Source organism: Scomber japonicus, chromosome 1 (assembly GCF_027409825.1).
Source record: "Scomber japonicus isolate fScoJap1 chromosome 1, fScoJap1.pri, whole genome shotgun sequence".
In the NCBI taxonomy this organism is placed as follows: domain Eukaryota; kingdom Metazoa; phylum Chordata; class Actinopteri; order Scombriformes; family Scombridae; genus Scomber; species Scomber japonicus.
The window spans coordinates 24,871,275-24,887,691 of NC_070578.1; the positions used below are offsets into that span (position 1 = coordinate 24,871,275).

Below are 16,417 nucleotides of genomic sequence, written 5' to 3' on the forward strand. Positions count from 1 at the left end.
TTAATATGAATGTATGTGTTCCATCAACATTTCATAAACACTACCAATGGTCATTATATCAGTGTAAGGAGGTTTGTGTGTCTGCTAAAAAGTTGCACTGAAAAACATCTTTGAAAAATTCCTATACCACCTTAATCTCTAAAGGGCACCTTAATCTCTAAAGGTTTAATGACTGAAAAATGTATACAAATTGCAAATATCTACTCCATAAACTTCTATATTCCAGGATACATATCCTTACATCAGCACAGACTACAGCTTTGCCTCTGCGATATGTAGCTGTGGGAGGGATAATCAAATTAATGTGTCCCACAGTCTAGCAGGTTAGGTTTGGGGTTGAAAATAGGGGCAAAAGGGTTGCGGTATGTGATATCGTCCTCATTACTTTGATTAGTGTACTCAAATCACAATTGCCACAACTGAGCTGGTATCCAAGATGACTATATTTCTGCATTTTAGTTGACATTTTGTTCAACAAACAAATTAAAAATGGTTATTTTATCATTTTAAACAGTGACAAAGCTTACTGCTCCAATATTAAACATGATACTACACTCACACAATTATATTAGGCCTAACACTGGTCTAATTCTCAGCTAATCAAGAAGCTGCTCACACTTTGCAAATGGGACAAAAACAAGAAAGCCAAACAGAATTTTTAGTTGTCCCTTTTTCTTGCTTGTATAAGCAAATGTAGACTATAATGGTACTGCAGATATTGTTACATTTTTTCAATTTTTCACAGAAGATAAAACTTTTTTGGACATATTTGTGGAAAGAGTTTCTAAGCTTCTTTAGGTGGGTGTTTCCCATGGCGGTGGCTGACTGACATTTGACAGCTGACACTGCAAGGAGACATGCTGTCAACTTCGATGGTGCGCTGCTGACTACAGAATGTCATAGCTCTGTTGCATATCAACGGTAATACGAGGCGTTTTCTTCAGTCCACATAGTATTTTTTAGCGATTTAAGACATGTGTCCATTAACCACATTCACCTTTGGGGAGAACTCACTGCGCCTTCACTGTATTTAACAGAAAATCTACGAAAATCGCAGTTAGTGGAAGCAAACTTGGAAAGTCATTGTTAGCTTAGTTTAATAATGTTAGCACCAACTCTCACAAGATGTTACTTTTTGTTCATGTTTTTAGAACAACTGCTGAGTCTTCTCACTTTATACAAAGGAGTGGGTCTAAGCAGCTATAGGGTCTCTCTTTCATGGGTTCAGTTATGGCGATGGTAATTGACCTGACAGACACGTGTATTTTTGCAACCTCGGCACTCCATGCTCTCCATCACCCCCGTGATTCAAATGATGACACAGAATGATGAGTAGTACAAACGGACCCGGTGAGTTTCACTTTAAAAATCAGTGTTTCTCTGACACTATTTGGTGGAACAGGAAGTCCAGGGGGGACTGCAAGTTCAGCTGCCGCTAACGTCTGCTCAGCTTGTTTCTCTGATAACTGAACTACTTGACTAAAATCCTTCACCTGGTTAAAAGATATAGTTAAAAATGACTGAGGTCTCAAAAGCGTACTGTAAACGTGGGTTAAAACTGGATAAAAAGTCAACTTATGACAGACAACCACAATGCTGACGCATGCACAAAGGGTATACGACACCACTAGCTGCCAACCAAATTAAAAACAAACTGTTAATTTGATTAAAATTACAGATTTCTCTGGGTTTAAACATTGTTAAAAACATTAGGATAATGTAAGTAGACAACTCAATAAAATATATAACATAGGTTAAGTCATTTTTAGACATTTTAATGCAGAAGAGTCACATATTATACCTTTAAATTAATCGCAAACTATTTTCATGTTTTAAGAAAGAAAAGTCTAAATTCTCTGTTCCAGCTTCACACAGGTAAATATTTCTTTAGTTTCTTTAGTATTCTGGGATAATAAACTGAATATATTTGGGTTGTGGATATCTGAGGACATCATCTTGGGCTTTGGGAAAGTGATTGTCATGTTTCACCATTTTCTGACATTTTACAGACTAAATAGCTGATCAATTATTAATCAACAAACTAATCAACAGTTTAATCAATTATGAAAATAATCATCAGTCGCCTTCCTAGTACCAACATCGTCAGTAGGAACCATAATTCATGCCATCTGGGGAGCGCTAATGGAGGGATAGCTATAACGGTAGAAACTACATTCTGATCATTACAATTTCGACCAAAACAAAATAAAGGACAGTATACCAATTTTATCATTACAAAAATAATTCATATTTCAATATTAAGACAAAGGACCGCATGCTGCAGTATTATGCAAATCAAAATTGTTAAATTGAAACCTAGACACATTACATTATAAATGTATTCTGATGCATTTCAGAAATGATATGAGCATTTTCCGACAATAATTTAGTTCAGGTTGAGAAAGATCCTCTTCATAGTTTAAAGAAACCAACACTGTCTATTGGTAGAGAGAGGAGGCAAACCCTAATCACGTGTTTAAGTAAAACCCTTTATGTGACTGCTCCTCCCTACAACTATTAACAGCACTATACGTCACTACCACTTCTTGCTTTGACACTGACTGTGAACAGTTTAAGCTTCATCAACTACCAATGCTGTCATTTGTGTTGAGAGCCTGGACTAAAAATGAAAATTTCTACATTGTGGTGTGAATCTGGTTTTCTGACATCATACGATTTTATGCTGACTTTCCTACATGCTTGTCTAAACCTAATAAAAAATGTAGACCGCTAACAACCACAAGATAGGAAAAGCCACTAACTTTGGCAGAAACGCCAAAAGGCTATTTCTTTGTTTTAACAGGAAATAAGGTCAAATATGATGCAGTGGATCTATTCAAAATGATTACGTGCTTCATTGGTGCTTTCTCTGAAGGGTTTCTCTTAAGTGTGACACTTCTGTCAATACAGTGCACCAAGGAAACAATGCAAACTATATAAAGCCCAAGAGAAAACAGGAGTGAAACTGAAAAGAGGGGGTGGAATCATCTAACTATATTCACAAAATGTAAAGAAGCATCAAGAAAGATGGCTTTCTCTCCTGAAGGTGAATTTCATGGCACTAAAGGAAGACAAAAGAAGAACAGGGCCAAGTCCATTAGGGAGTGCAAAAAGGAGTCAAGCTAAATGAAGGCTTCATGGTGGAAGACATGGTAATAGGGAAAAGACATCTAGAGGCATTTAAGGAGATGCTTCCAGTAATTTGAAGACTGGGTTGACAATACAATATGAAATGAAAGGAACTAGGGAATGGGGTGGGGGCAGTGAAGGTGGCTTGATGGAGGGGGTGGACTTGGAGGGGGGCTTCGTAGTGCAGTGCCATGGACAGATTTTTGACAAAGTTGCCCCGGGCGCTTCCATGACTGGTTCTATCATCACTCCATTTATGTTTTATGGTTAACAGTATGTGTTAAAGAGGTGATGGGACTGTAAAGCCAGTGTGTCACATTTCAGTGTAGTAAAGAGATTAATACCGCAAGCATGCCAGCAAAACAGATGCTGCACGTCTTATTCTTTGTTGTCTGCCGTCTGATGGGTGGCCACATTCATAATATTATAATCAGAAATGGCATTTATTTCATAACTGATTGCGACTTTGTGTGCATGTTATCCATTTTCTGTTTACAAATCAGCAGTGAGAGACGCATCCATCCCTGTGTAGGTTTTGTCACTTGTGGTCTTATGTTGGTAAGAGTAGTTTCATAACATTTTTATACATCAAGTAAAAGTTAACCCTCATATAGGAGCTGTTATTTCTGTAAGTTGTTTTACAACAACCTATACATCTGCGTCAATCTTCATTCTGGCCATTTTTCTGTCTAAATTTTTTTGATTTGGCAACAGAAGGTAATATCCCTACACTTCAGTTGTTTTTCTAACATAGGAAACAGCTGTCAGCACAACAACAGACCAGTTTGAATCACTGAAAAAAACATTTTGTTGAGGCTTTCACATTGTCAAGTTTAATGGCTGACTAATATTAATTTCTTCACAGTGTATTGTCATATTGTCCATCCCTAAATTTAAGGTTGAAGCTACTTTGTAAACTTGGGTAAAGTTGGAAACAACAAAAGGTCAGAGTTTTGAGCTGCCAGATACCCGAGGAGCCACAGGAAGAAGTGACCATGAGCCATGTCCGGGCTTTTGGTCCCTGACATCACAGCCTTTTAAGCCTTTAGGGTGTTCATGGAGGGGAGGTAAGATTGCATGTGATTGCTGCCTCTCAACAGGATGCTGCTGACAGAGTGAGACTGAAATTTGCTACATCTAGCACTGCTGCCGCTGTGTAGATAGCACACTGCTCCAGCATGCATATTTTTCCTTTAGGTACCCATCAGAAAGAGATAAATAAAGGTGTTGTGAGCAAGGTTTTGTGAGCCAAAGTGTATCTGACCTGTGAAACACTGAGGGGAAGTTTCACTCTGGTTTACCTCACAGGATTAAATGAGACTGTAATTAATGCAATGGTCCTCAGTAAGGCCTATTCTCAATTCCTTGAAAGGGGAGAAAACTGTGCCCATGTTTAGATAGAACACAAATCAATCATGAAGACATGAAAGCCAAGTAAAGTGTCTGTGAAAAATAATGCATTGGAAAAAAAAAATCAGCAAACCCGAGCAGGGACACTGTAGTTGAACTGTGGAGGTAGACATGGTGTAGGAACAGTGAGAAGGAACCGAGGAAAGTTCTGTAAGTAGTTTAGGTCAGTAGTGTCATGTAGTGTCGAGCGGACATGCTCTTCCCTGCCAAATTAGTCAGGAAACAGAGTAGGCAAGGAGTGGGAGCACTCCAGCTGAGAACAACAGCACTTCATCTGGATGATGCTGGGAATATAGATCATGTTGGTTACACAGATAAGGTCACTGGCACTGACTTTTATCAGGAACAGTGCGACAGTGTTTTAATAACGATCATTTATATGCAGGAACACATGCTGAGGAATAGAGTATACATCACTCCCGCCTTACATCACCTTCAGTTTAAATTGGCCACAAGAACCACAAGTTTAAACTGTGAGGTCTGCAGTGCTCGTCTTTGGACCTTCCTGCAGAAGAAAATATGAAAATAACAATATGTGGAAATGTTCAGCCATACTCTACTGTGCTTTTCAGGAAATCACCAGCATACCTTATGTCCAGCAGCAAAGGCAGACGCAGCGTGACGTTATTCTGCCAGAAAAAGCCTTACTTGGCATTCAGATTGAAAACAGCGCTGTGTTAAAAAAATGGCAAGCAGCAATATGTATGGGCGTGTTTTAGCAGGGACTGGTGAGACATGATGTATGATTGAGGATAGCTGGTTGTAGTAATTGATCCATGAGTTTGAAGGCCTCTTAAACACCAAAGCGGTGCACTGCAGTTTATAATACTATTTGGAAGGATTTTACGACTCTTGAAAGTCTAACAGTGACAAACATGTTCTCCTTTGTCGTGACTACTCGCATGTATTTGTCTTGCCAACAGTGCCTTGCAGGATTTGATTTGAAAAAAATGTCAATTTGCAACATGAAATCTTTTCCTCTTGCTCATTTTGACACATTTCAATCATGAAAACAAACCACATATTTGTGGGCGGCTCATGCATGAGCAAGTGAGGGTGCCCTGTAGGACTCACATATGAATCTGCATTTTGAGAGTGACAATCATTTTTTAAACATGACTCTGCCAACATCTGTAATCTGTGTGTAAGAAATTCTCACAAAATTGCTTTTGTGAATTGTGATGGAACTTTGATGATACAGTATTACACACGGAGGTGTGTGCTGGCTAGTGTCAGCACTGCAGCTCAGGACACTTACTGTACATCTACAGTACATCCCCACTTAGAGCAGCAGCGTCCACAAATTTGCTTTACAGTAGACAGTAGTGATACAGCAAAACTAGATAATTGTTTCATGCTAGAGAGGAAGCAGTCACTTAATACCAGGGTATTTAACTTAAAAAAGGGTAAAACTTAATGCATGAAAATATAGATTATTTAGTGTCACCTTAAAAAAAATATCAGTCAAATATCCACACATTTATAATAAATCAGCTGTAAATAAAGGTGCATATTGTCATAGACTAATGGTATGAAAAGAAGTTAAATCATTTGATAAAAGCCTGAATCAATCAGCAAAATAAGGAATTAAAATCACGATCAATAAAATCTAAACAACAAAACCAAAACGGTGATGAATAGTAAATAAACTAAATTATAAATGTCCTGTTATATAATTATCATGAACATATTTGCAAGAAAAAACCACTGAGATAATGCAGTTGGACCTCACACAAACACCAATTGAGGATGTGTTGCAGGAATGAGTCATCTCAATCCAGCTGTCCACAGGGCATGTATCTGATTAGCATACCCACACTCACACACCAGGAACAAATGTAAATATTGCAATAAAACCTGCTGTAATAGTATCAATTCAGCTTCAGAAATGGATTTCAGTTTACTTTTGACTAAGTTTAGCGATATGGGATGCATGTGAGTATAGAGTCATACAATTTCAATAATTGTTATTAAAGCAATATGCAGATATATGACTAGGTAATTGATGTTGAAGCAGTACACTCTCTCCTCTCCAGTTGCCATGCACTGTTATTTGATGTTATGCGCATCAGTAGTAAGGAGATCTTTTTTATCTTGCTCTTGCTCTCTCGTTCTCTCTCTCTCTCTCCCACACACACACACACACACACACACACACACACACACAAACACACACACACAGTCCATTGGCAAATCCAATCAAACATTAATACAGAGCAACATTGAATAAAGTATTTACTTTTAGGGGAGCATCTATGCTTTATAGGTGCACAGGTTGCTCTGTAAGCTATGAGATATACTTTGCGCAGCTTTGTGCTGGAAGCAATGTCTCAAAACTGGAAAGGTAGGCAAATACAGTTTGGGTAGTTTTACTAGTCTTAAGCTATGACTGTGACTATGACCTCTGCTCAGATAGGTAGGTGCAGGCTTGCTTTATTTGTTTAAGTTGTTGTTCAAGTGAACCTGAAGCTGAAGAATGTGTAAGATGAAAGGACTAAAACAACTCTACAGGACAGTGTGGTGCAGCACCCACAAAGGGGTTGTCTGTTCAGCAAGGCTGAACGATCTGTAGACTGAGGCACCCCATTTGGCTAATGAAGTCCCAGACTGTCTTCACACCACATCCCCACCCACCGCTCCACTATGAAACATTCTACTCATGAAAGTAATGAGGCAGGGAGGGAGAAAGACTCTTCTGGCCACTGATAACCTCAGACCAAACTTGCAACCTTACGAGACAAGGGCCTAATATCTGGCCGTCAATCAGCCCCAGCATCCCTGGCTGGAGTGTTTAATTACAAGGATCAATTATTTATTAGCCTCCTCTTTCACTACTCAGTGCTCCCAAAAAAGAAGTGTAAAGAAAAAAAAAGAAAAAGAAAAAACATTGGCAAGACCCTGAGGAGGCTGTGGTGGCAAAATTAGTACAGAGAAAACAGTAAGTTGCTTGTTCCAGATCATGTCGGTAGTGTTATATTAGATATTAACTACTCTGTGCATTATGTAGAGCAGACGAGTTCATCTGGACTGTTTAAAAGGTGAAACAACTGCAATATGTGCTGTGAGATTAAAACAAATACAATGACGTGCAACTTTTAACAAAAGGTGAGCACATTTAGTACATAAAAATACATTTACACTTGAAAGAACTGTTTAAGGGAAACTTAAAATACTGAATAAAAAATAAATAAATACACGTTAATTTCCAACATTCTATATAAAAATAAATAAAACGTAATTTATAAAGCAATTTACTCTTTTTCTTTTTTTTACAAATGAAAAAGGTGCAACGAAAACTCAAACTCTGAAATTCTTTACTTCCCTGGTCTTCATATTCACTCATGGAACTATGTCTTGACTTCCGCTGCATGGTCCAAACAGCAACAGCAAGGCTTTTAACTAATTTGATGAGGCGAGATCATATTACTCATCGGCTTGTGTTCACAACAGCGCTTCAACGGGATGATGCTGGTAGTATTTATACTAACAAACAGGAAACCAAAATCACCAAAATCAGCTTTTACTTTATATACAGTACTTTTTCTCCTGTCTATGTGCTGGCAAAGATCAGGAAGAATATCAGTTTTACAATGGATTATATGTCAAGTCTCTAAATTGTCTTGCACAAAAGTACATGTACTCATTGTACTGCACTTAGAGATCCATTTCTCATCTTATCTGGCCCAAAATTCAGCTATAAGACTTTAAACTCATCTTAAAGAGACAAGATTATATTAACCATATCAATCTCCCTCTGTACAAGCTGGTACACTCAGTGCCTTGTAAAAAAAATTTATAATGTGCTGACATTCTGATGGACATGATGGGCCCCATCTTGCGGTTGGCGCACAGCGGATGGCGGGCGTGGCACATGTGTCTTTGTTAGTTTCCCCCGGCGCAGTTGTCATTTTCTCACCCTGCGCCCACGTTGTCTAAATAGCTAATGCACTTGCACCAGTCTGGGCGTGTTGGTCTCAAAATGAGGTGTGATCAGGCGCATTGGTGGCGCGTTGCTATTTTGAGGCAGAGGAAAGCGATTGCGCTACTGACCAAAAAAAAACAGGTCTAAAGTCACTGGAGCATATTTCACTGTTATTAAAGGGTCACATCATCAAGAGTCCAATATACTCCTAGATAGACAGGCAGACACTGTGCCTGTTACACACACACGGGCGCACAGCAGCACACAAACATGCAAAACAGCACTACAGGACCACAATATGAATTCATATTATGATGTACATCAACATATTAAAAATACATGTCATATTAGTTAGTCATAATATTTATAAGATTTAATTGTAAAAAATGGAGAGTTCCGCTGCGGACAGTCCCAACAACCTATGAAAGTCTGTAGCCTCTGAGATGCTGCACAGAGCGCAGTGCCATTACGCACAGCCACTCACTGTTTATTAAATCAGCTGATGACACCAGACTGCTGCACACCTCTACACTCATCAGACTGGTTGGTTATATCTCCATATTCTTCCTTTATATGAATTAAATGTGAGGTTAGCAGCTCATCAGCCGACTTTCTTTTCACAAAAGTAACTAATGTTATATTGTTGAAATGCATTGCTGGGTAAATGCACTGTTATGATAGTAATCCGCCAAAGTGACAGCGTTGTGGATATTAAAGGGAATGGGAGATGACACTCTGATTGGTTTACCGCGTGTTACGCCAAAAACACGCCTATGATTAATGAGGGGACTTAAGTCCAACCCTTTTAGACCATGCGCCTGGCGCAGTGACAATTTTTCCGCTGTTAAAATAGTAAAAGTGGATTTGGATACGCCCCAAAGGCACTTGCGCCACGCGCTTCACGCCATGCGCTTCAGATCGTTAAAATGGGGCCCGATAAGGGACACATTCTCTCAGGTAGTCGTACGCACCCTGACTGCTTTTTTCACACTAGATTAACTTGCATAGAACCCTGGCGTTTTTTGCCTCCATGCATTAAAAGCTCTACAAACTGTTACATTCCACAAAACCATACTTAATGTAAGATATAATGTCACACAAATGTACACTATTTTTTCTGGCCTGTATTCTATCTTGCATCTATAAATGCAAAAAAAGAGAAAAACATTAGGAAGTAGCAGCTGGCAGAGTGTTTTGTGGTCATCTATCCATAGAACAGAGTGTCTCTTCATGTGTCCGAATTACAGCCAGCCAAATAACCCAAATAACAGGGGAGACAGAGGGGAAGTGAAAAATGCAGCACTCAAGTAAGTCTGCTGTGGTCCTCGGCCTTAACAAGCTACAACACCTGTGATTTGTGGTTTGCCTGTTTCGCTGTATTTTTTTGTGCTAGGTTTCCATCGTCACCATGAGTCTAGTCTGGTTCGTGCTATTTATGGTGCGCAACCTCAATAAACAAACACACAGTGTTCACATAAGTTAGTTCTTCTATTGTCTTCATGATGATCCCAGACCTTTGAAAAAGTCCTGTAAAATCTTTGTATTGAGGTGAATGCAGCATAATTTAAGATGTTGTGTCGAATTGACCCCAATTAAGCAATTTGGGTAAATCATTTCCCTCCTAATGTATTACCACGGAGCTCAGGCTGAGTTTCTAGACAAGAGTCAAACCAATAGTGACTGCGAATAAGTTAAAACATGTAAGTGGTAATTTCTAGTCAGATGCTTTGGGTAATGCAACATAATTATATGTATGATAATTATATGATAAATTTGACTTGACTACATTGCTCATTCTAAATCAATAAAGCCTATAATTATCAATGATCCTTTCACATCGAGAGACTACAAAGTACCAAGTGCAATAAAATGTCCAAACAATAATTATTATTTGCCTAATCTTTGGCAGCTCAGCAATGGGTTGACTGTTAAAAGAGTCAGATACTGATCCAAAAGAAGTAGGTTTAACACTTATGGCCTCATTAATTCCACAAGGGGGAGCGTGTTGAGACTGTAATGTAAGAGTAGGCAGCTCGTTTCTCCTTCTACAGCAGCACAGGGTTTTTCCCCTGGACTCTCAGCTGATGGCTCATTAATCTATTCTAGAGGAGGTCCCCTACGCAAGCAGCCTGCGCCAGTGGAGGACTCCTCATGCTTCGTCCTTTTCAGAGCACTTAACTATGAAAATTAAGTTGAAGGGGGGGTTTCATAACAAGGAATTCCTAAACTAAAAGAAATAGTGGATTTATAACAGGTTCTTCACAGCAGTGATAATGGCAAAGTCTAAAAAAAGATCAATGTATGATGTGTCTTTTAAACATTAAAATTGAATTAAATAACTTAACGTAACTTGAAAGGTTTCCACGTTCTGCATTTTCCACTGAGGATCAACACCACAGTCTGCAGCTCTGAATAGCTTTCAGCTCATGGTTTTGGGTTTGGCACAATGTTGAGTCCATCCAGCTCTCACCGACCTCCTGGTGAAACATTGAGCAGCTGCAACTAACATCTCTATCTGGTAGTCAGTTTAAATCATATATTTGGTAAAAGAAGAAGACGACTATGATTTATTAGAGCTTGGGTTTTATTTTTGTCACTCTGGCCGGTCATGATGACAATATGCTCAAGAAAGTAACTGATCTCACTAGAAATAGATCCTACAGGGAAAACACTTGTGGAATCAGACACATTGTAAATATAACAGTTTAGCCAGAATTCAACACATAAAACCATATACGAGTGTCCCTGTCGCTAGTGTCCCTCATTGCACAATTACAATCTGGGTGTTCTCAACCACAAGTATGGTATGTTGAAGATGAATACACAAGTCAGTTTGTTAACTTTACAACAGATCGTTTTATCTGAATGCAAAACTTGAAAATTGTAAAGAAATATGGGAGAAAGAAACCATTGTTCTATACATCTTCGGACAGATACCAAAAATTATCCATCAGGCCGATCCAGCCATTGGAAAAAAAACGAAAAACAAGAGAGATTAACATAATTTACCTTTCACACTACAATTAAATGACTGTTACATATGATAATAATCAGGCAGAATTGCTATTTTGCTTCTACATGAAATTGCTGAAAACAAATTGTGTTGATGTGGGCAACAAATTATACGTCTTGAACTAGGCTACTAAAGGTTTGATGATAACCAGGTTTACATCCAAATGTAGCACAAATTTTAACTGAATTTCCAGTAAATAAGTAAAAGAAAATGCAAAAACAACATTAGTCATAAGTTGGTTGCACGGAGCTGGCGGCACTAATTCTCCAGTTGGGAGCCATTGAATCACTGCAGAAGAAGAGGGTGTAACATGATCAACAGTGCCAGTCGAACCTCAAACAGTGGAAAACGTGACGGAAATATGACCTTTGTGAGTAGAAGCTTGAGTGACGTTTAAGCCAAATGCTTCATGTATGACATGATTGTATCGTGATGATTATCTTAACTTTGTCATATATCGTTTTTAATCAATACTTTTCCATCTCAGCCAAGCACAAAAACTGTTTTATGATATTTTGATTAGTTGTTGTTTTTTTTAAACTTACAACATTTCGAATTTGTTTTTTATGCACATGTTCAAGAAAAGCACATAAAAACAGGTGGATGGAAATGAACTCAATCATTTGCCTCTAAAAGCCTTTCCATCTTCCATCCCAAGAATCAAAAAACACATTTTCTGAATCTTGTAATCTTGTGTCCCCTGGGTGCACAGTTTCACTCTCTCTTCCTGAAGGCTCAATATGTGTCTATCTACAATAGCATTAACATGTCAGAGGTGTATATTTAAGTGTCAGTTTGCCACAATTGTCTCCAACCTCAGTAGTGTTTTTCTCCATATCAAAAGGCTCGACAGGATGCCCCAGAATAAAAAAAAACATTCTCCTCTTTATCTTTCTCCACCACCTCCACAAGTGAAAAATGTGAGGGACTTTCAATAATGTTACAATCCATTTTCTAGTATTTGTCCCAACTTCCATTAAGAATAATTCCTGCCGTACCCTGCATCATACAGATATGTATCAAAGTAGAAAATGTTACCTCACAGCTATCACAATGACCTGTAAGTTCTCCTTCTTGGTTAAGTAAATGTGTGCTTTTATTGGGGAAATATAGTAATCCATCAACCCAGATCCAACAAGCATGATGGCTGTTATTGTGGAAATATAGTCTATAGGCTCACAGTGCAAATTAGCTACCTGGATACACATTTACAGCCAGACGTCCTGTGTGGGAGGCGACAGGGCACTGAAAGGCTCCATTTACACACTTTGGTTTAACTGCGGTATTTGCTCTGACACCCATCATCGCCTAAGTACTCCATTCATACATACTCTGCTTCAGCTGACAAGAGCAATTACATATTGGTGATTATTTTACTATAGCCATTCAAATTATTTATCTCACTGCTCTCAGTGATTTCAGCGCTGACATCAAGTGCAGGTTTTCCTCCTCTGTTAATAACAATATAACATCACCACTATATATCTGTTTAAATGGCAGCTTGGACATGTCACAATTCACACACAATTAATGTCAGCATTCAGATTTCTGATTGCCTCAGTGAGATTTGCAGAGCATGTGGCTGTCTTTTCAGTGATAGTTTATCCATATTACTGTGTGCTACAACAATGTGGCACAGTATCACGTTTTTAATGTTGCTGTGGTGGTTACAGAACCTGTGAAACTGCAATGTTACGTGCAGCATGTGTCATCCTCATTTAAAGAGATAAATGAACAGACATCTGCAGAGAAGCAACACTTAAAACATTAACTCTGACTGTAATCATACAACACTTCCACAGAACGTCCAACTGAGTGAGATCTGCTGCATGTACTGGACAAAAAAGAAAAAAAAACAACTGTTTTTAATAGCATCTGATTTGCAAGCTGTCTTGGGACAGTTGGCAAATGGGCGGGCAGCGGAGGAGTTTAGAGGTGCTAAAGTTCAGGCAGGAGCGACGCAGCACCCTGTGTCCTGCCAACAACGTTACAGTGGCGCAATTCCTGACTAAGTTGTTGACCCATGGCCCCCACCTGCTTTTGACCGTGCCTTATATATGGGGGGGGCATCACTTCCCCTCCTATGATGCCTGCCACACCAGAAGGCTTTTGACTCATACCCATCTGTCCTGGTAGTACATACATTAAATGAAAGCCAAGCTACTGGCACCCTGTCCAATTCATTTGTGCCTTTATTAACAAGTCGTTATATATTGTGTGAACAGGATTTTTACCTCGTGAACAAACATCTCAGCAAGGAGAATTATTAGCAGTAGAGAGGAGATTTCTAATAGCTCTGTAATAAGATACTGTTGATATGTGTGTGTGATACACTCATTTGGAAAACTACTTCTTGACACTGGTGTGAAGTTATTTGAAATTCAAAACCAACCAATGTATTTGTCATAGAGGGAAATGCTGTATTCTGACTAACCATTTTCTGACGTGCAGCTGTAAAATCTAATACAGCAGCCCAGTCTATCTTAATGAGGATTAAAACATGGTTGACAGAATACTCCTGTACTTTTTGAGACTGTAGTCAGTGGTGATGTTTAATCAAAATGCATTATATTGACAGGTATCCTGACAAACATTAGGAGGTCAGAAAAAGAAATACTTTCAGCACAAATTTGCATGCCAATGTTATTACCACAGCAACCAAGGCAGACAAGATAACAGTGTCTCAAAACACAAATACGCCACACGTACTTGCAAATATCAGTGTAGACAGTCAGGCTAAGAGATCCAATTTACTTACACAGCAGATTAGCCTACAGTCTGCACACATTCACTCATTGAATGTGGGGAACATGTAAATGGATGAATACATTCTCCTGGCAAAATGAAATACGAGTAATCACACCACTGCTTTTCTAAATGCTTAAACGAGACACTTTAAATAACTCTCTCTCACTGTGTTAACAAATTGACGTGAACTTTCTTTAAAACATCAAGAAGCTGGTACAAATAACAAAAAAGGCAAACTTACCTGACCTGGTTGGATATCCAAGTAATGAAGCATCTCTTTAAGCATGACCGGTGTGTGAGAAGGCTTTTCAGACAGTTCTTCTGATTTGTCCAAAGAACCAGAAGATGCACAAACTGTAGAAGAGTGCAGATTTAATTTCCACGACCTCCATAACCTCCACACTGCCAGATTTGTTTTCCGTAACATTGGGTTGAAACGCACTGACAGGTGGAACGTCATGATCCTTATAATGATCTGTGAAGAAAATAAGAGCAAGGGAATGTGATGATATAAGAATTAAAACCTTGCACAGTAGGCATGAAGAATTTACACCAATTAAGGGTAGCAGGATTTGTTGACAAGCTATTAAAAATGTGACAGGTGATTTCTGATATGAAAATAATTGTTTTAGTTATTGTCTGGCATGGTCACTGACCATATACCAAGTGATAAATCTAATTAACAGGAATCATACATGGCAAGATTACAAAGTATTAATATTAATAAATTATTAAAATTTCCAGTAGGGATGGAAATCTATAACTGACAAGAGGATTGGATGACCAAAACAAGATTTTAGAATTTTAAGCCAGTGGTAAAACTCTGCAGGTTGACCACTTCCAGCCACAAAAATCTGTTGTTCCTATATTGCTTAATTGAACATTACTGCCAATACTGCCTGCATTAGGAATACATGGTTAAAAAGGTGTTCAAGTGTTTCCTGGCAACGAGCTCTGTTAGTGATGTATGACTCCAATAAAATAGATTTATGTGCCGCATCTTCACTGGTGCCAATTGGTGAATGCAGATTTTTCCTGTTGTGGACAACAGGTTAGGACTTGAAGTAAACTTTTTATATACATTACAAGGTTTGTATGTATATATAAATCAAAATGTCACATCTTCAGTGTAGCAAGTTATTGTACACACTAATTTATAATTAATTAATTAACTTGAGATGTGTTGTCACTTCACATGGTATGGCATTATTTACTGAGGGGGTCACACAGTCTGTCATCACTGCTGGGTAGAAGGTCATATAACTTCCTTCAGCACTGGGTTGGTTAGCTGTTAGCATTACATTACATTACATTACAGTACTAAACGCGTATCATCAAGTGTATGTTTTATTGCCACACAAAAAAACACGTGTGGCACGTGTGTGAAGAAGCTAGCAAACTACCTTGCTAACAAAAACACCAGGATAGCGTGCAGAAGTGGAGGTGTGGAGTAAAGCTTACTTATGTACACACTACTAACGTTGACACGAATGTTAAGGTGTGTTTGGTGTAGCTATGATGTTATTGATAACAGGTAAGCAACCTCCATATACCATCTACTGCTTTTTAATCTCACGTGTGTGTACTATTGTTGCTATGACAGCATTAAATCAACAAATCAAGTTAGTTGTGCGTTTTACTGACGACAGAGCGCAGCTATCGATACTGTTGCTATGCCACCATGTTGGATGACCTCGCGTTAGTAGCTACACACATTGGCAACGGATACACGAGTGGAGACGCTATAATAAATCCATCACATTTAAAAAAAGTATATATATATTATCAGAATGTGCTGTGTCGAAGCAGCGACTGAACACCTCAGGAGGTTAGCTACAGCTTACCGTTTCAGACGGTGTAGCTCCACCTTCATCGACGGCAGCGTCCAGCGTGCAGGCTGCGTCAGTGCGTCAGTGCGACCCGCCCAATGACCGGCGACAGAAGAAGAGGGCTTGTTTTTGAAAATATTGGCGCTTGATGTGCTAACGTTGATTATGATTGTCTAAGTTTGGCTACAGACCATCATTTTTTTGAAGTACAAACTACTTGTGTCTGTTGGAAAAACGCTACGTTGTTGATGGAGTGAAAGCGGACCGTTACTGACAAAAGGTATATAACGTTATATAGATAGAAATTAAATCAAGAGAAAGTAACCGTCTGCTAGCTAGCTGGGTTTAGCTTACTGTGTTAACTTA

General features: G+C 38.8%; 1 protein-coding gene across 1 annotated transcript in view; it reads right to left on the bottom strand.

The window, feature by feature from the left end:
- The window catches only part of mettl15 (methyltransferase like 15), a 51,192-nt gene extending 35,101 nt beyond the window's left edge, over window positions 1-16,091 (bottom strand). Inside the window, exons 1-2 of the mRNA XM_053324448.1 lie at window positions 16,067-16,091; window positions 14,464-14,697 (exon numbers count right to left, since the gene is read on the bottom strand). Of these exons, the coding sequence (XP_053180423.1) occupies window positions 14,464-14,682 (219 nt within the window). The 5' untranslated portion in view covers window positions 14,683-14,697; window positions 16,067-16,091. The remainder of the gene's footprint in view (window positions 1-14,463; window positions 14,698-16,066) is intronic.
- Between the last annotated feature and the right edge of the window lie 326 nt (window positions 16,092-16,417).